We start from the raw sequence: 20,380 nt of genomic DNA, 5'->3' as shown, positions 1-20,380 counted from the left end.
CTGAGGCCACGAACAAGTAATCCAGTCTTGTGTATACGTTATGGGGGGCCGCATAGTGCGAGTACTGACTGTCTCCTGGGTGCTGCTGTCTCCAAACATCTTCTAGCCCAAAGTCACGCAGTAGGGCCTGTAATGCCCTTGCAGCCGGGGTAGGTCTATCTAATTTATTTTCTGACCTATCCAGTTTGGGGTTCAATGTACAATTAAAGTCCCCTCCCAGATGATAGCGCCGCCCAGTAAGGGGCTAATTTTGCCGTATAGGGCCCTGAAATAGACCGCCGTGTCCTGGTTGGGGGTGTTTAAGTTTATGATGCTCACGTCCCTGTTTTCTAGCATCCCCCGCACTACTAACATTCTGCCGTCTGGGTCTACCGTAGACTGAAGCTGCTGAAATGGTACATGGGGTGCCACGGTTACCAGACATTTGGTCGAAAAAAAAGGTCGACAGGAGAAATGGTCGACACCATTTGGTCGAAAGCCAAATGGTCGAATTTTTTTTTTTTTTGTATTTTCACTTTTTTTTGTTTTTTTTTGGGGTGGGTCCACCTCCAACCCCCTTTTTTTCTAAAAAAAACTTTTTTCCCTAAACGAAAACCTAAAATATATATATATAAATAAAAAAAAAAATTCAACCATTTGGCTTTCAACCAAATGGTGTCGACCATTTGTCCTATCAACCTTTTTTTTTTCGACCAAATGTCTGGACACCGGGTGCCACCCATGTGACCACTCCCCTTGCGTATGATGAGTATGTGGCCCCGGTGATGGACCCCCCCCCACTTTCTCTTGACCAACTCCAGTTTATCCCTAGTTAGGTGGGTCTCCTGTAATAATGCTATGTCCACTTTCAGCCTCCTCAGGTAAATCATCACTTTATTCCTTTTCAGGTAGCTATTGAGGCCTCTCACGTTCCAGGTTACAATTCTGAGGCTACCCATAGCCATGCGTGGTTACTCCCTTCTCCCCCTTCCCGGGTTTCCATTCCAGTCTAGTGTAGCATGGAATTGGGCTCGTACCCCTCCCAACTGTAACTCCCCAACTAACCCCCCAATACCTCTTGCTCAACTATAAACCACAACACACAACCCCTTTCCTCACTCCTCCCTGCCCCACCCCAACTGGTGCCCAGCTTCATCCCTGGATCTCAGGCTCCCCCGCGTTTGGTCCTGCCTCGGAATGCCGAGATCAAGTACCCGGCAGGGTGTCACCGATATATTGGTGACCTAACTAGTATACGTGGGAGTGTGAGAGCCGGTTCCATAGGGCTCCCACTCCGTTTATTAAATCGCCATGTTCAAGGATCGTACATGTATAGCTCTGGTCGCTTTACTTTAACAGGCAGTATCCTGCCCTATATTCTAGTCCCAATGTCTGAGACTGCGACACCCTAGGTGCCATGGTCCTCATGCTACTTGTCTTCTGTCTGGATGCCCTATTCTTGGGGACAGCTCTGCATGTCCAGCCATTCTGTTGCATCCTCGGAGGTATCAAAAAACAATGTTCTGTTTTTGTGGAACACTTTCAGTTTGGCGGGATAGATCAGCATGTATTTGTAGCCCGCTTCTCGCATTCTTCTCTTGACTGTTCAAAAGTTCATGCGTCGGCGTTGTACCTGCAGAGTGTAGTCCGCGTATGCAGTTATGTTAGCTGACCCTCTTTATATCGTTCCTCCCTTGCGGAAGTACTCCAGGATTTTTTCCCGGTCACAGTAATTCAGGATCTTGGTGATCACCGGTCTGGGGAGGTCCCCGAGGGTGGTTTCCTTGTCAGGGCCCTATGCGCACGTTCCACCACAAACCCCTGGGTCAGCACTTACCCAGTTATCTCCTGCAGCAGCATCCATTTGACGTACTCGGTGGGGTTGGGTCCCTCAACCCCCTCAGGCAATCCTACGATACGTATGTCAGTCCTTCGAGCACGTCCCTCCGCCTCCTCCGCTCTGCTTTCCAGGTTGCCCACACGTTGTTGCAGGGCATGGAGCTCGGACTTGTGGGATGCGCATGCTGCCATGTTCGGGGCCACTTCTTTCTCCAGGTCACCTATGCATTCTGCCAAAGTTCTGACATCTTGCCGGAGGAGATTCATCTCCTCCTGTACAGCCCCGACCCTGAGCTCCAGCGCCGTTTCCAATTTGGTTTCCCAAGCGACTTTCAGGTCTGCAATTGCTGCCAGGATCTCCTGATCTTTGCTCATGGTGGCTATGCCAACAGTGGGAGTTCTCTCCTTGCTTCTACCCTCCTCCGCCACTGGCGATGTTTTGGCATACTCATCGATCGTGGGTTGCTTGCCCTTTGTTTTAGGTGGTTTGGGTGTGCGAGTGCTAGCTTGCGGTGTGTAGTCTCTGGCATGTGTCCGTCCCGTTCTCGGCGGCAGGGGGACCCAGGCGTGTTGTGTTGGGGTTCCTTTGTGCTGCCAAATCTGCGCCCGGGCTGGGTTGTGTCCTCTGGCGTAATTGTGCGCTGGCGTGTCTCTTCTCCCGGTCAGTGCGCTCCACCTCCTAGTGCGCCAAGTCCATGATTGCTCGCCCCAGCCCACAGGGCTCTTCTGAGTGACCCTACAGTCCCAGGGCGCCTCAACGGTGGGCTCCGCCAAGTCACAGGCGCATCCTACACATGTGGGCAGCATTCCGCTGCCCTCTCATCGGAGTGCTCCTCACTCCTCCTCCTCCCCCCGCCTCACATAGGGGCCCGGGGGTATTACAATACGCCAACTCTTGTGTCCACCTCACCCGGCCCTCCTTGGTGGGGGAACGTACTTGCCAGTCTTTTGATATCTTTCGTGTATGGCCGCAGCCCAGATGCCATACATGGGGCCTCTCAGCACGCCCCCAAGTGCACGTGCCCCCGGGGTCCCCAGATCTACGGTCGGGTCTGGGTATGCCTTCCCCTCGTCAGCTGTGTGTGCAGCGCCGGGGCCTCGCTGATTATTGCTCCCAGAGGTCCGCGGGCTCGTGGCTACAACTGATGCGTGCTGGCGGCTTGTCTGATAGCGTCCCCTTTATCATGGGCGCCGCTCGCGCACAGGTTTGAGTGGCGCAGCGTGTTAATACGACCACAGCCAGCCTCAGCGAGGACGGGCCGCCTTCAGGTGTAGTGGGTGGCTTCCGAGGGCTGCGCCGCTCCAGGCCGCTACTTGCCTGGCTCCCTCTCCCGCCCCCCTGCGCACCTTGGCGTTGCACTTCGGGTGTCCTCCTTCTGCAGGATTCGCTGAGGGACCGCCCCTCCAGTCACCCTGTTCTGTGCCCCACAGGCATCCCGATACCAGCCTGCCCTGAGCTGCCTGGGTCCCCTTGGGGGCACGTCTCTCTTTCGGGTCGCTTCACTGCCAGCCTCGTCACGTTGCTGCTCGGTGCAGTTGCGGGGGCCATGCCCACTTGGATCAGACCCCCTACCTGGCAGTGCGGTCTCGTGCAACTGCCAACCATGGGGCCGCCGTATTCCCCCATAGGCAAGCCCCGGGGGCAGTATAACGAGCATCACGACCGCTTTGTGCTGGTGCGGATCGTGATCCCGACACCCTCCGACTCATGCACACAGAGCAGGGGTGCCCCTGCAGTATGCCTTGCGGCCAGGCGTATTCTCCGCCGACTCTAGGCTTCGTTCACACGGCCGGCTGGCCCCTTTGTTTGAGCCCCCCGTCCGCCATCTTGTGCCGTTGTTCCGGGATATGCGACTTTGGCAGGGATCATATCTCCAGCTCTCACCGTCCCACGGTCTCCAGAGTTGCAGCGCACCCGTGTGCCGTGTTCATAAGCTCATACGAGGCGTTCCAGAGCTTTGTTGCCGCTGAATATGCATTTTTCAGCGATGATCAGTATCCGGATCACGGGAGCTCCACCAGAGCACAGCTCTCACATGGCTCGCTTAGCCACGCCCCTCTGGCCCATAAAACCTTACACAGTCTTCAGGCAAACAAAACCTTACATGGTCTTCAGAAAACAAAACCTTGCATGGTCTTCAGGCAAACAATTCCTTCATGGTCTTCAGGTGCACAAACTGTACATGCTAATCAGGCACTCAACCTCTGCTAGATTTTCAGGCACACAAAATACTAGATATTCAGGCACACAAATCCTGCATGATCTCCAGTCATGTAAATCCCACATGGTCTTCAGTCATCTGAACCACGCATGTTCTTCAATCACACGCATCCTACATGGTCCTCAACACAAACCCTACAATGTTTTTTGGTAAAAAGATCAAACTTCATCCTTTACAAAAAGACAAATGGCATGTTTTTAGAACCTGCATTTTAGGAGCTTCAGTATCTTCTATGGGTAATTTGTTCTTTTCAGTGATATACATCTGTGCTCATTGGTAAGTCAAGGTTGATTGAAATCTTGCATGGGTGTACTGTACATAAGCCACATATGCACGGTATACCAGTATATTCCATTGTCCCTGAATCTAAGACTTAGTTGAGTTAATATCAATAAGATCTAAAGCAGGATTTATAGTTAAAGGCTGACAGCGAAGGGCGAACTCCCTAGCCAACTCCTAGCGTCTTTGCCAATGAGACGTTGCTTTGTCCTCATACCTGCCTGCTGATATCCACTTTAGCTTATTTCATCCCCTTTACAATGCAGTGCCATTGCTGCCTCTTATTTTCCCTTTTACTGCACTCCTCACTCTCCTCCGCCCCTGAGACCTTTCAACTCCCTCCCCATTCCAATCATCTTTCACTTGTCGCTACTCACCATCAAGCGTCACTTCTCTTCCTTTTCACAAAACTCACCCCAACCCTAGTTTCCAGAATACTTCCTCTTTGTGCACTTACCCTCACCACCTCTCTATTTCCTAAACTCCACTTTATGCTTCTACTCAGCCCTACAGATCAAGAGTGTATCAACCACTTTTACTCTCTAAAAATAGGTAAATACGCCCAGAAAATAGAAATAGGGAGTAAAATTACTCGCAACAAAAAATGGGAAACGGACATTTTAGCACCTTGTTTGCCCCTACTTTCCGCCACACGGCTCCATGGACATGTTTGGACCAGTAGTGCACATAGTACCACAGGAAGACACTGCCTGATCAGAAGAAGTAAATATGTATTTTTTAAGGTATATGAATAACTAGATGCAAAGTAATTATTACTGCCAAAACATTTTCATTTTCCAGTTAAAACATATTTTTACTCGCTTATAAAATACTCCCATTAGGAACTGGACTTTAATTTTAACTCCCTCAAACATAATTTTACTACCAACTCAAAAAAATAGGGGGTAAAATACTCGCACTTCAAAATCTTATCTGGGGCACTGCTTCTACGTCTTGCTCCCTTTCCTTTTCTCTTTGGAATGCACAGTCTGTCTCACTTTTTCCTTTCTCACTCTCCTTCTCTTGACCTAATTACGCTCACTGAAACCTGGATCTCTCCTTCTGACTTTGCCACCCTTGCAGCCCTCCATGACTCTGCCTGCAACTTCACCCGCTCTCTCTGGCCAATAGGCAGGGGTGGTGGTGTAGGACTAATTTCATCGAACAAACTTCCTATCTCACCTACTCCTCTATCTCCCACCAATTCTACCTCTTTTGAGTACTCTATCTCCACTCTCACCACCCTCTATAACATGCAAATGATCTCTCTGTATCGGCCACCTGGCACTGTAGGTCAGTTCTTCGACCACCTCTCTCAAACTACTTAATATCAGAAACATTTGTCATCTTCCTTTCAATACTGCCAAACATCTTATCTCCTCCATAGACCTTTCTAGCACTGATTACTGTGCCATTCTCATATCATATTTGGCCTTCCCAACTAGGCTTCATCTCCCTTAGACAAAGCACTCAAATTTGCACTCTGCACACTTTCAGCGTTTCTCGATTTTCCTCTTCCTCCTCTTCAGGTCACCAGGTTGGCTGGTTATTCATGAAACAAAATGTAAGGTATAAACATCTTCTCTTCATCTTTAAAACTATTCACAGACCCGCCCCACCCTACCTTTCTGCACATCTCACTCATTACACCCCTCCACCCCAACTTATCCTCTGCCGATCTTCTGGCCACCACTCCCGCCCTCTGCGTACCCTCTCGTTTCCGCTGCCTCCCCTTATCCGGAATGATCTTCCTCTACCCAGCTGTAGTACTTCCTCTCTATCACTATTTAAATACAACCTCAAAGCTCTCCTCCTTTCTGAAGAATCCGTTTCCTAGCACCCCTCACCTCCATATCACCCTGCTTTCCAGGCTTACCCTCCATCGCTACGTCACTTTCATCTCCCTCTACCTTTACTTAGCACTTCTCCACCGTCCCGCCCCTATGTCATGTTTGTCTTGTACTCGTCCCCGGTTTATGTGTCAACTTCCTCTGCAATGTCTGGTCCTCATTTCATATCCTTTCACCAATTTTAAAGGACACACGTCCTCCACTCCGGTATGTATGAAAATGTTCTGTAAGCATTTTTGTGCCACACATGCGTTGTCCGTTGCTCTTCCAAATAAATGTATCCAGATTAGTATTTTATCATCACTCGGTGCATGGGTCCTATTGTCATTTTCTTTCTGCTGATGTCACACACTAAGCATTCCATATCCCCCCTGTTTCCCTGACTGCACTGCAATGTTATGTTTGCTCTCAACCAGTCGAGTCAACAGGGGACCGGGAAGATTAGTAGAACAGACCAGAAGAATAAACCTTTGGTTCCCCTCTAGGTGAAGTCCCGTCTGCTGTTTGATACCATCACAACATCAACGGCATATATTCTATGTAATGTGATTGAATTGCCAATTGGTGTCTAACTCATATGAATGTTATTTCCCCTTAATCTAAAGTCATTTCTTCTGTTGGCTCGCAACAGAACATGTCTATTCTCGCAAAGCCAGCGTGAAGTTGACTTGAATCTGTTGAATCTGTGAAAAGCACTCTGAACTGGGTATAATGTGCTCAGGGCTACAATACCTCATTTTTAAAATGATGTTATTCAAAATAAAAAAACGTTTTATTTGAATAAGTATATGCAAAGATACATTTGCGTCTGAATGAAAATCATGTATTCATACTTTTTGCAGGTGTACCGCCCGGTGTCAGAAACAGCAAGTTTACAAGACTGTGTGAGCTATTTGAAGTCACTGCCAGATACAGATTCCCCCGAAATCTTTGGGATGCACCCAAATGCTGAGCGAGCCTTCCTGGAGTCGCAGACCACGACCTTTCTAGACACCATCATCTGCATGCAGCCCAGGATGGAAATGGACAACCTTGCCATTAGGTCATAGTGCTTTGTATTTCCTATACAATGTTATTCATAATTACATACATCTGTGGATTCGAGGAAAAGACCAAATGAGAAAGCATAGTTAAGTCATTACAATATTTAGGAATGCTGGAGAGGGTGACAATTGATGTATGTATGCAGAGCTCCCTTGCACCTCTTTGAAGGCATCTTGGCACTTGACATGCATGGTAGGTGTCAGAGAGAGGACACAGGAACTGGGCATGTTTCAGACTGTGAGTTTTATTAAAGAAAAATAAAAGCCTAAGCTACCCTATTGCTACAGGGTAGGTTCCCTATTCTGAGAAAGTAAGAAAAATGTCCTAGTCAGGATGGTGTACAGAAATTAACTTTGTCCTCAGTCCAGACCGATGCTATCAAGTTTTCTTAGTCCCCTTTGCTTGGTTTATGTTGGCTGGTGCATGAGCCCCTCCCAACAATGTCTCTGGAAATATGAATTCACAGGTTCATTTTGCTGATGGCATCTACACTTTTTGGAAATGTAAAGAGTAAAGATTCTCCTTTGTTTTACTCTTTTACTTTCGTCCCCATTTTTTAAATGGCCCAAAGTGCACGGAGAGGACCTTGTGCGCTTAAGTGTAAACGGGCATGGTTCCACCAGTGCAATTTAGATTTAAAATGGCCACCACTGACAAGAGGCAGAGCTAGACAAGTGCATTTAGTCCAGCTGTTTTTGACCAGCATATTTTATTTCTGATGAAATGGGCTTCTATCCGCCCTGAGCTCATTTTAATGGAAACATTTGAATTATTATTCAGGCCTTAATAAAGCATGAGCGAGGTGTCTCTCAAATTTAGCAGGGGTTCTGTCCCCAAACTGCATTGTGTGATGTTTAGATTGCACTGATAGGCCTCTCTCCCACTATAGAGGTCTCTCAAATTTAGCAGGGGCTCCGTCCCCAAACTGCATAATATGATGTTCAGATTGCACTGATAGGCCTCTCTCCCACTATACAGGTCTCTCAAATTTAGCAGGGGTTCTGCCCGCAAGATGCATTGTGTTATGTTTAGGTTGCACTGATAGGCCTCTCTCCCACTATGCAGGTCTCTCAAATTTAGCATGGGCTCCGTCCCTAGACTGCACTGTGTGATGTTTAGATTGCACTGGTGGGCCTCTCTCCCACTGCGTGGGTCTCTCGGATTTAGCGGGGGCTCCATCCCCAAACTGCATCACATGATGTTTAGATTGCACTGGTGGTCCTCCCCCTCACTGTGCGGGTCTCTCAGATTTAGCGGGGGTTCTGCCCACAAGTTGCATTGTGTGATGTTTAGGTTGCACTGATAGGCCTCTCTCCCACTATACAGGTCTCTCAAATTTAGCAGGGGCTCTCTGCCCAAATTGCTGTGTAGGATGTTTAGATTGCACTGATGGGCCTCTCTCCCACTGGGCGGGTCTCTCGGGTTTAGCGGGGGTTCTGTCTCCAGATTGCATTGTGTGATTTTTAGGCTGCACTGATGGGCGTCTCTCCCACTGTGCAGGTCTCTCAAGTTTAGCGGGGGCTCTCTCCCCAAACTGCTGTGTAGGATCTTTAGATTGCACTGGTGGGCCTCTCTCCCACTACGTGGGTCTCTCGAGTTTAGCAGGGGTTCTGTCTCCAAATTGCATTGTGTGATGTTTAGGTTGCACTGGTGGGCCTCTCTCCCACTATACAGGTCTCTCAACTTTAGCAGGGGCTCTCTCCCCAAATTGCTGAGTAGGATGTTTAGATTGCACTGATAGGCCTCTCTCGCACTGCACGGGTCTCTCAAGTTTAGCGAGGGCTCCGTCTCCAAACTACAATGTGTGGTGTCTAGGTTGCGCCGGTGGGCGTCTCTCCCACTGTGCAGGTCTCTCAGACTCAGCAGGGGCCTTGTCTCCGAACAGCACTGTGTGATGCTTAGATTGCATTGATAGGACTCTCACCCACTATACTATACAATAATCTAACTGCGCTTAGTTCAGTACTCTACCAATCCTGGAAACCCACCACCACCTAACTCAATTAAATCCCATACCAGCAGACCGTTAACACCCTAACCCTCCCGACAGTGCACCCTTAAGAAACACACCCTACCCACCGACAGAAAGCAACACTGAGCCAGAGTACACCCCAGCGTATCCAGAGAAGGAAAACTGAGGTAACTGTGACAGCACAGCACAGCATAGAGGACCAACTACCATACTCCGCCTGCACCTAGACTGGAAAATGGTCCGTACCAGAAAGGGACGCAGAGAAAGAGAACAAGATCGTGCAACAAGACACGCGAACACACAACACCGACAGAACCCACAAGAAACAGGCCCATTGGAAGAAAACACGCCTAAAACAGCCACAACCGGAACAAAATCCACAAGGGAAAAATCCTTATACCTCACACCTTACCTCTCAACAACCACGGTACACCGACACCCCAACACGGAAACCTCGAAACATGCAAAGAATTTCCTGATACACGCAGAAAAAAGATGGGGGCACTCAACAAGAGAGTGGGAGGGCTCCGACCCCATTACCCCTTACATTACAAGAACAGAGGGGCAACATCGATTCCCACTACATCCCGCACAATACGGCGAAGTACCAACACCTCCCACCCAACAATCAGACCCAATGAAGAAACCACCGCTGATCTTCATCCGAGTAGCATCACAGCAGAAACACCAAGAATAATCAGCCCTGTTATCAACTTACTAGACCGCTTCAATGAAGAAGCAGCTGTCGCCGTTCTTCATCCTACCGACATCAATGCGGAAACTTCACGAACAGACAATTACAAACTCAAACAACAAATAACCTCAAAACAAAATCGCACCCAGAGAATCCACTCTAACCTAATAAACGCAAGGTCAATGTCCAAACACGCAACGGAAATATACGACCTCCTGTCAGAAGGAGGCATAGACATCCTATTCGTAACCGAAACATGGCTAGACGACAACTACACGATCACCCTCAACAACTGCCTGCCTGAAGACTTCAAATGCATCCAAACAAACAGAAAATCCAAAAGAGGGGGGGGACTAGCGATCATCCACAAGGAACAACTGGCCATCAAAATGGAAGATCCACTAAACATCGATAAATGCGAATCCTTAATACTATGGGCCTCATTACGACCCAGGCGGTAAGTTACCGCCTGGGCCGTGACTTTACCACCATGGCGTAAACTACGTTTACGCCATGGTGGTTGGCGGACTTACCGCCCCATTCCGACCTTGGCGGGGCGGTAAGTCCCCAATCCCCATTTACCCTTCCCCATTCCCATTTTTGCATAATGGGAGTGGGGAAGGCGTTAATTACGCCACCGTAAATTACGGTGGCGTAATTAACTCCATGGTCCCTTAGCGCCATGGATTTTAACACCTGCTAAAAGCAGGTGTTAAAAGCGCCATGGCGCTAAGGGACCTCGTACTCAGGCGGTAAGGGTCGGCGCTGTTAACGCTGCCGTAAACCCCTTACCGCCTGGGTCGTAATGAGGCCCTATGACTTTCAGTAAACCCCAAAACTAACCTGAAATTCATACTGATATACAGACCACCAACCTACGATGCAACTTTCATAGACGCTTTCACGGAAGCAATCACTATCCTAGCCATCAACTACAATCATCTGATCATCCTCGGAGATTTCAACATCTGGTTCGACGAAGAAACCACAACTACACAAAAATCCCTAACCGCCCAACTGGCAGCCATGAACCTACAACAACTAGTCAAAGGAGCAACCCACTCAGCAGGGCACACACTTGACGCAATCTTCCTCAACAAGGATCTCATCACCACGGCACCCCCAATTCAAATACTTTGGAGCGACCACCTCATTATTCCGTTCATAATCACAACGGCCGCTCCAATAAAAAAGCTACAAGAAACACAACCCATCATGATGAAAAGAAATTGGAAAACCATAAAAAACTCCAACCTAACCGAGCTCCTAGAACTCAGCCAACCCCAAGCATCAACCATGGAAGAAGCAGACCTAGACAAAAAAGTTGCCCTACTTCATACCTGGATCGCAACTACCCTTGACGACATTGCCAAAGAAAAGCCCTTCACCCCATCACGCAAGAAAACTACAGCAAAATGGTTCACCCCACTACTCAACACCATGAAAAGGAAAAACCGAAAACTAGAATCTGAATGGAGGACCAACAACACCAGCGCAAACAAATTGAAATTCCTACAACAGATCCGCGCATATAAAAAGGAAATACAAAAAGCGAAGAGGAAACATTACAACAACCGAATCTTCAGAGCACCAAACGCTCAAAAAGAACTATTCAGAATCATAAACAAAATAAAAAACCCACCGGCCTGCAACAACACGCCAATCCCATCGACAAAACTTTGCGAGGACCTCGGAGACCACTTCAAAAACAAAATAACCTCCATCCAACACACCATACAAAACAGACCAAGCGTTCACAGCTCAAACCCCACGACACAGACGAGGAACACGCAAACAAGCTACGAAACTTCCCAGAAATATCAGTTGAGGCTTTCGTCAAACTGGTAAACCAAAGCAACAAATCCGGCTCTCCTGAAGACCCTTGCCCCCCGGAGATATACAAAACAATTCTCAAACAAGGAACCCCCATGGAATACCACAGGAACCTCTTCAATCTCTCAATCTCAACAGGTAAAGTACTGCAGGTCTTCAAATCGGCTTACATCAAGCCGGTACTCAAAGACACAACAGGAAACGTAGAGGACTTATCTAACTACAGACCCATCTCCAACATACCCTACATAGCCAAACTGCTAGAAACGTACGTCTACCAAATAACCCAAGAATTCATAGAAGAGCATTGCCTACTAGACCAGGCACAAGTTGGCTTCAGACCTATGAGAGGAATAGAATCGGCTCTCCTCTCAATATGGGACGACCTAAAAACAAATGCAGACTCAGACAACAGCACCGCCCTGATTCTCCTTGATCTGTCTGCAGCCTTCGACACTGTCAACCACGCCATCCTCATAAAGAGACTAGAAGGACTAGGGATAACAGACACTGCCCTACTATGGATCAAATCCTTCCTAACAAACAGAACAGAAACAATATGGATGAAACCTTGTAAATCCAAAACCAGAGTCTTCACGTGCGGAGTACCACAAGGATCACCCTTCTCCCCACTTCTATTCAACATCTACATGTACCTTTTAATCAAACTCATCAAAAAACACGGCCTCACATGCTACAACTACGCCGACGATACTCAAATAATCTTCAACATACAAGACACCCGAGAAGGAAACAACACACTAGAGAATTGCCTTTGTGACATATTCAACTGGATGAACCTCAACCATCTGAAAATCAACCCAGGCAAAACAGAGATAATGATTGTTTCAAAAAAGGGAGGCGACATCAATTACATCCCCTGGCCAAGAGAGCTCGGCACCACACCAGAACCATCATCAACTGTAAAAAACCTAGGGGTCCTGATGGATAACAATCTCACTCTGGAGCCACAAGTAAACTCAGTAATGAAGAAATGTTTCTTCCTCCTGCGAGCAGCAAAAAGGATCCTACCTTTTCTGTCGTTCGCCAACAAAACACTTACCATCATCGCTCTGATCATGTCCAAAGTAGACTATGCCAATAGCCTATACCTGGGCTTGCCCGAACGACTTCTGAAAAAACTGCAACGCATACAAAATGCAGCAGCCAGACTCCTCCTCAAGCTACCCAGAAGAGAACACATCACACCCGCACTAAAAACACTACACTGGCTACCACTGAATCGACGAGTAAAGTTCAAGGCCATGTGCATCACGCACAGAGCAATACACAAACAAGGCGCAGAGTTCCTAAGCGACAAACTACGCCTACATCAACCGACAAGAACACTAAGATCAAGCACCGACATACGCCTGGAACCAAAACCCTACAACAGAAAAAAACTCAGAGGATCGTCTTTCTCTCACCAGGCACCCAAAACCTGGAATGACCTACCTAAGAATATACAGAATACAACAAACCACCTAGCATTCAGGAAACTCCTGAAATCATGGCTCTTCAAAGCGTAACCACAACGGAGACGCACTAGAATGCCCAGACATTAAAACAATGATGGAAATAACTCCAACCTCGGCCACTCTCAAATTGGACAAACACTCAAACCAAAGAACCAACCACTCGACAGAGCATAAGACATCATGGAAAATAGCCACAAAGGAAGGCTGCAGAGACTGACCACATACCTAGACCCAGCCGAAAGCCCTCAAGTGACTCTCCCACTCGTACGTACCGGACGAACATATCCAGTCCGGCAGACGCACCTACACAGACGTTGGCCTGCGTCACATATGGATAGGATTGACTGAAGGATAACATGCCCGCGCCTAGAAAAAAATGAATGCTAGCATGTGCCACACTTAGAGTTGTGAACACCAGCCTGCGTGGCGTTCGGATGGAGTTGTGAATGTTAGCATGCCCACACCTGGACGGATCTCTAAACTCTAGCCTGCGCCGCATATAGATAAAAGTGCAAATGTTGGCATGACCACACCTGGATGGAGTCCTAGGCACTGGCCTGTGCCGCGTCTAGATGGGAGTGTGAAGGCCAGCAAGTGCCACACTCAGACAGAACTGTGAATGTTAGCATGGTAAAGGTCAGGTAACCCACTAACCAATATAAGCTCAAACTCTGCATACTTATCTCACTCAATAAACTCACACAACCATCTCGCGCACAACAAGCCGCACGCACTTCACAACACTGCAACACATAAGCCGGAACAACAACACACGCGGACTGACTCCGATCCGATACCCGCACCAAAGCTCAGCACCCAGTGTATACTGAGTTGAAGCTGCCAACAGAACACCACTCCTCTCACTATCCTACTCCCTTCTTCACCTTACTAACCCATCCCACCTTTATCATTTACAGATCCGCCTGAGTGCCTGGGGACCAATTCCGTTGGTGACGGTGCGCGGTACAAATACCTTTAACATTTAACATTTGAGCTCATTTTAATGGAAACATTTGAATTATTATTCAGGCCTTAATAAAGCATGAGCGAGGTGTCGGCCTTTCCAAACCATGTTTTTACTATGGTCCTTCACGGAGGAGTCCATGGAATACATACCTCTTTGTGCATTCTTGTGCTATGCAAAACTTCCTAACACATTAAGTAAAACACAAACCTGGGCAGGCTGCCGGATCTATCTTATGAGCGATGCCACAAGAGCCAGGATAACACCAATGGGAAGCTGTTCACTGACACCTTTTTCACCATTTTAGGTCAGTGTGGCACTTGCCCAAAAGCTCAAGATATTTAAAAGAATATCAAAATAGTCTAATAACAGTGTTTGATCTCTTTGCTCCGGAACCTGCACTTCTAATCATATATCCAAATTATTGATCCCATATTGCAGAAACATTGCATTGGCGAAGTACCATTTTTCACAGTATTTGCTCTTTTGTAAAAATGCATTTAAAAAATAGGGTTTGGCACTAGGACACATTTTCTTCTTAATATGGACCCAGGGATCATTTAACCGGAGTAATATTCCTCAATCATCCCTTCCAATCTAGTGACCAAATGACTGTCTGGTTGACTGTGATTGGCACACACCCACAAACATACTCATCAAATACACACAAACACATGCTAACACAATCCCCAAACACTTCTCACATTCATTCCCTGCCCCAAACACAGCATTTTCTCATTCATGATCTGATTAATAGTATCTCATGATTTTCACCGTCGAGCTTTCATTTTATTACCAAATCTCAAAGTGAGATGTCAAGATTACTGAGAGTGCACTGCATGTGTGGTGTTCATGATCATTGTCAAGGAATTTTGTATTTTTTTTATTCGTGAGTCAGTTGTTCAACATTAAATAGTAATCAAAAAGAGGATCTTTTTTTCAAGCCGGTCACATACTCATACGTCCCGCCCCCCTTTCATCCATCCTTGTGGGCATCCCCCAACATGGGGACGGTACCGGAACCTTTGGCAGCAAAAAAATTGAGCTTCTCCCTAGAATTTAGTATAGTGTGCAGGGGCTCGGCCTCGAGCGTGGGAATGCCCCACTCTTGCCCTGCCCTCCAGCGCCTTACCTCGGCCCCTTTTTCCACACGGACGGTGTCGGCCCTGGCAATCAGGGCAGAGACTTTAGCTTTCTGCCTGCTCCCCGTTTTGTTTTTTCATTCTTATTTAACTTCCCATTGGCGCCTCGCCTCCTCTGGCACATGTCAGCTGCAGGAGAATTCCCAAGATGTGCCTCATGCGATCACGCGTTCCCGACCTCGGACCCCAATGCACTCTGTCTTGAGTGTTTGAGGCCCGTTCACCGCTGTGACGCATGTTCGGCTTCCAGCACTCTCGGTCACAGGACATTGACAAATCGGTTGTCGCAGTGGAGGCAGATCTGCCACACTTCTCCCCGCCCCACCTTTAGGACTTCATCTCCAGGACCTCTCGTCAAGACAAGGTAGGCCCTCTGCTCAGCATGGTTCCACAGCGCAGCAACTCCTTCCCCAGGGTTCTCACGTATCGGGGTTCCTCGAATGTAGGTTCTGGCAGGCCCGAGGCCACTAAGGCTACCGGCTCCTTACCTCTTCCGGGCGCAGACCTGAGGCCGTCCTGGCTACTGGCTTTCTACTGGGCTGTTCTCGGAAGGGCGATCAAGTTTGTCCTCTTCTTCAAACCCAAGGTTGAACTTGAACTTGTACGTTGTGAATGCTCACAAAGTCTAGTAGGACCGCCTCTTTCTTTCTCCTCATTGTTATTATATTTGCCTTTCATTCTCATGTTCCTTCCCCGTTGCCCTGTGGGTGCTTTGAAGCACAATTTACTTGATGTTTAAGCGCCTTACAAATGCACAATAAATAAATAAATAAATAAGGGGTAAGGGATCGTCGATGCATGTTGCGGAGCCTGCCAGGTTGGTGCCCATCTTGGATCCAACTCAGGGCCCGCCCGCGTTTTCATCCATTGAATGGGCTTTGCAAGATGATCACAGCCCCCCTTCCCAGTGGAAACGGCAGTGGATTGTACGGTACAGGCATCTGGTCTCCTCAGGGATCCATCTACCCATCACATCCTTATGGCTATACACCCCAGGTGCTTCGAGACCCTGGTTTTCGGATCTGCTGCAGTTGTGCTCCCAGGGTCCCGTCCACATTCCGATTTCTAGCAGGGGTTTCCTGACGCAGCAGGGCAGGGCAGTGGAACATATGGACCTGCCCAAGCTGGTGCTGGCGGCCTGGTTCCTGACCATCTCAGGCTTCAGCATGCTCAATTTTCAGATGACAACTGGGACATCATTCAGCAGGCTAGGAGGCCCTCGACTTGATCCCAGTAGAAGTGCAAATGGTCTAGGTTCTACCATTGGGCTCGTGACAAGGGTCTGGGACATGTTCTCTGGATGACCTACTGGCTTTTTCAGCACACCTGGCTCGTTCTGTAGTTCAGGTGGATATTTGCTGCACTTATTTGGTAGCCATTGGGGCTTACAAGAATTCCTCTGAGCATGTGTTTTTGGTGGCCAACCCAGTGGTTAAGGCCCACTTTAAGGGGCTGTCTAGGCTTTTTGCTCCTGTGCATAGGCTGCACCTGGTCTTGGACCTCAATGTGGTTCTTGCAGCTTTGCAGCGCAAGCCATTTGAGCCGATGGCCTATGTGGACATCCGCTTGGTAACACTTAAGACAGGTTTATTGGTGGCTCTCACCTCTGCGTGCAGGGTTAGTGAGCTGCAGGCGTTGCCTTTGTGCAAGCCCTTCACCACGTTTCACAACATGGTCATCTTGCGCACCCACCCTAACTTCTTGCCCAAGGTGGTCGCTCCATTCCATCTGAATCAAGAGATCTGCCTGCCGGTGTTCTTCCCGGGGCAGAGAGGGTCCTGCATCCCTGGACCTCAATAGGGTCCTCAAGTTTTATCTATCTCGGACGGAATCGTTCATGAAGTCAGAGGCATTGTTTGTGACTTTTGGGTGCTCCTCCACCGGCTCTCAGGCTTCCAAAGCTTCCATCACCCATTGGAGGGTTGAGGCCATTTTGGAGGCGTATACGGCCATGAGCAAACCTGTTCCTAAGGGGATTCATGCCCATGCGGTCAGAGCCAATGCCACGGTCGTCACATTTCAGCGACATTCGTCTTGGGATGTCATCAGCAAGGTGGCTACTTGGGCCACTCCGTCTGCCTTCTGCAAGCACTACTCACTGGACACCAGTTCTGGGCGCGATGCAGAATTTGGTCAGGCGGTTCTGAAGAACCTTTTTGCTTCATTCTAGAGATGAGGCAGGTTATCACCGCTCCACCCTTATCACCGCTCCACCCTATGTTCTTGTGGATGGATGAAAGGGGATGGGACGCATGAGTAATTAAAGTTACTCACCATAGTGACTAGAGTACTCACAGTCCCCTTTCATCCATATGCTCCACCCGCCTTCCCCCGCTAGTATGCCAAAGGCTAAAATGTAATAAGCGTAACCAGGTATCTAAGCGTCCAATGTGTTTAAAGGGGATAGAGGTAAGGTGCCGGAGAGCGGGCCCTCAGGGGGATGTTCCTACGGCCAAAGCTGCGCTACTGCACGCTCTACTAAATTAAAAGGGGAAGCTCAGTGTTTCGCTGCCAATGGTTCTGGTACCGTCCCCATGTTGGGGGACACCGATAAGGATGGAGGAAAGGGGACTAGGCACTGAGTACTCTAGTCACTATGGTGAGTAACTTTGATTTATATACCGGTACACAGTAAGTGCAGTGTGTGGTGCAGTAACAGTGCATGCTGGTGGAGGATGTCTGGGAAATCCTCAAGCTATTGTAGCAAATGATCTTTGAGGGCTGTTTTGAACTATTTTAGCAGGACTTCCCATGGGGAGGGTGTTTAGGTGAACTGCTGAAGTGAGAGAAATGGGTCTCAATGAAGGATGTGCTACTGATAGCAGTGATTTATGGTGGTGAGTTGGTGATGTGTGATCTAGCAGAGAGGCTAGCTTTGGGAATATGGGGTAAGTTTGTGGGAGGTTGTGAGGGGCAAGGCCATGGATTGATTAGAATACCAGAATGAGGAGTTTTCATTGAAATTAGAGAAATTAATTTCCTATCAGTCCATTATGATAAGTTGTACAAAGTGTGATTGGCTAAAGATAAGAACCGTAGGTATGATGGATGTTGCAGCAATTGTCAGCGTGAAAGTAGGGACTGGTTAAGTCACATGCTGTGGCATAGTTCACCTGTACTATATGGCAGATAAGATGACAATAGAGTGGGGAGAAAGGAGATGGGAAGAGGATGAAGTTAGGAGTGGAGAGAGAGAGGGTTAGTAGTTCTAAAATAGACAGCTCATTGCCACTCAGTGGTGAATAGCCATATGCACCATTGGGAGCAGCCATATCCCCTTTGCACACAAATTTAAGCAGCCCTTGGCATGTTTCAACATTAGTTTAAATATTTCAGGAAGTCTATCCGACCTTGCTAAACATAGAGTCCCAAATTACTTCTCACAAATGATGCAGAATAAGGCCAAATAAGGTCTGAGGTTACTTGTATATTGTGCAGAAGAGATATGATTTAGGGTGTTGCTAGGTTTGTAAAAGATCCAGAACTAGAGACCTGTCATGATGCCTACCTCCAAGGAGCCAGGCCGGGCCCAGCAACCCCAAAGGCAGACATCATTTTCCCCAGGGAAGTCTCAGCGGGCCCAAGTCGGGGCCCTTTGGACTCAGTCCTGGCGCCTTAGGCGCCAGGCTCATAGCGGACCCCAGTCCTGGCGCCTTAGGCGCCATGCTCATAGAAGAGGATATGTGTTTAAGTGCTTGGGTGCACACTTACCTGATGCAGACCTTGCTGCTTCATCCAGGCCCTCTTGAGGCCTGAATGGGACTACTTTACCTGTAGGACTACTTCACCACCCGGGTGTGGTCGGGGAAGGATACATACCTGATTGGTGGAAGGATACATACCAGGAACTTCTTCCAAGGCTATTTAAACCCCACCCGAACAGCCACACGTGCTTCGCGTTGTTCTGCACCTAGCAGCTGGACGCTCACCGTGTCAGCTCCTGCATCCTGACTTCAGCCACGCCTGCCAGCACCCTGGAACACCTGCAAGGGGAGAAAGGAAGAGAATAGGAGAAGAAAAGCCCTTACCTGCTAAATCTGCATCCCGGAGTCATTTCTCCAACGGCCCTGAAAAGGAAGACATCATTTTAAAGGCATTTTGTTTCGATCGCTGCAGCGCTGCATATTACTCACCTTTGCAAGGCGCTTCCATCTTCAGCAGCGATCTTCCGGATTCAGCTACGCCCCGGCGCCTAGAGGAAAAAAGACAAGAACAAAGGTGAGAGGGAGAAAAGGAATAAGGAAAGCTCAGTTTCCTTTTAAGTTTTACCTGTTGGATTATTCCCACTGCATTTCGGGTCCTGCCGCTTCCTGGCATCTCCGGACCCCGGCCCCTATGGGGAAAAAAGACAAAGACCTTGAATGAGCGAATGCAAAGACATTACCTGAGCGCTCATCCAGAACTGTTTCACTTCGGGTCGGCGCCATATCTCCGGCACTCCGAACCCCGGCCCCTAAGGGGAAAAAGACATAAGCATTAGCGCTTGCTGCAATTAGACAACAAACATTATTATTAAGCTTGAACTTTTGAACAGAACTTTTACAGCGCCTTACCTGAACAGTCAAGCTTACCTGAACTCCCATCAATCCTCAATCCAGTGAAGTAACTGGGTTTCAACGCGCCCCTGCATCAGAAGCAGGATGGAGAACTCATCATTCCAAACCCTAAGGTGAGGCTTCACGGGGAATCGTGGAGGAGGTATCGTGGAGGGTTGGAAGGGAGTGGGAGGCTTGAGCATTGTTCCACAGTTGGTAATACTCCCTTTTCACGCACAGGAGGGTATCCAACGAGCCAGGGAAGCCAGAATAGAGGGGCCCTTCATGTCCATCTTCAGAGTTCTGCGCCTTCGACGCCGCGCCTCCGTGGGAACCAGGTGAGCGTTACAAGACCATGCCGCAGAAAGTTTAGACATTGCATATCTATATCATATGAACGCATACAGTGCGTCGCGCTTTCGAGCGTTAATATTGCATACTACTCTGCTCCTACTCATTTGGAAGTGCTGCTAACATGTAGCTATACTGCCACTCCAAAGTTTGAACATTCATCGAATAGTGCTAGGTAATATGTTATGAGGCTGTATA

The 20,380-nt window shown here is 48.3% G+C and overlaps 1 protein-coding gene across 1 annotated transcript in view; it reads left to right on the top strand.

The window, feature by feature from the left end:
- The window catches only part of DNAH14 (dynein axonemal heavy chain 14), a 2,000,441-nt gene that overhangs the window by 1,800,993 nt on the left and 179,068 nt on the right, over positions 1-20,380 (top strand). The window contains exon 80 of the mRNA XM_069608705.1: positions 7,012-7,211. Within this exon, the coding sequence (XP_069464806.1) occupies positions 7,012-7,211 (200 nt within the window). The remainder of the gene's footprint in view (positions 1-7,011; positions 7,212-20,380) is intronic.

The sequence above is a fragment of the Ambystoma mexicanum genome, chromosome 4q (assembly GCF_040938575.1).
Source record: "Ambystoma mexicanum isolate Mex_15411 chromosome 4q, UKY_AmexF1_1, whole genome shotgun sequence".
NCBI classification, from domain to species: Eukaryota; Metazoa; Chordata; class Amphibia; order Caudata; family Ambystomatidae; genus Ambystoma; species Ambystoma mexicanum.
Note: the sequence above shows the minus strand (reverse complement) of the source record. Positions and strands in the feature narration are given on the sequence as shown.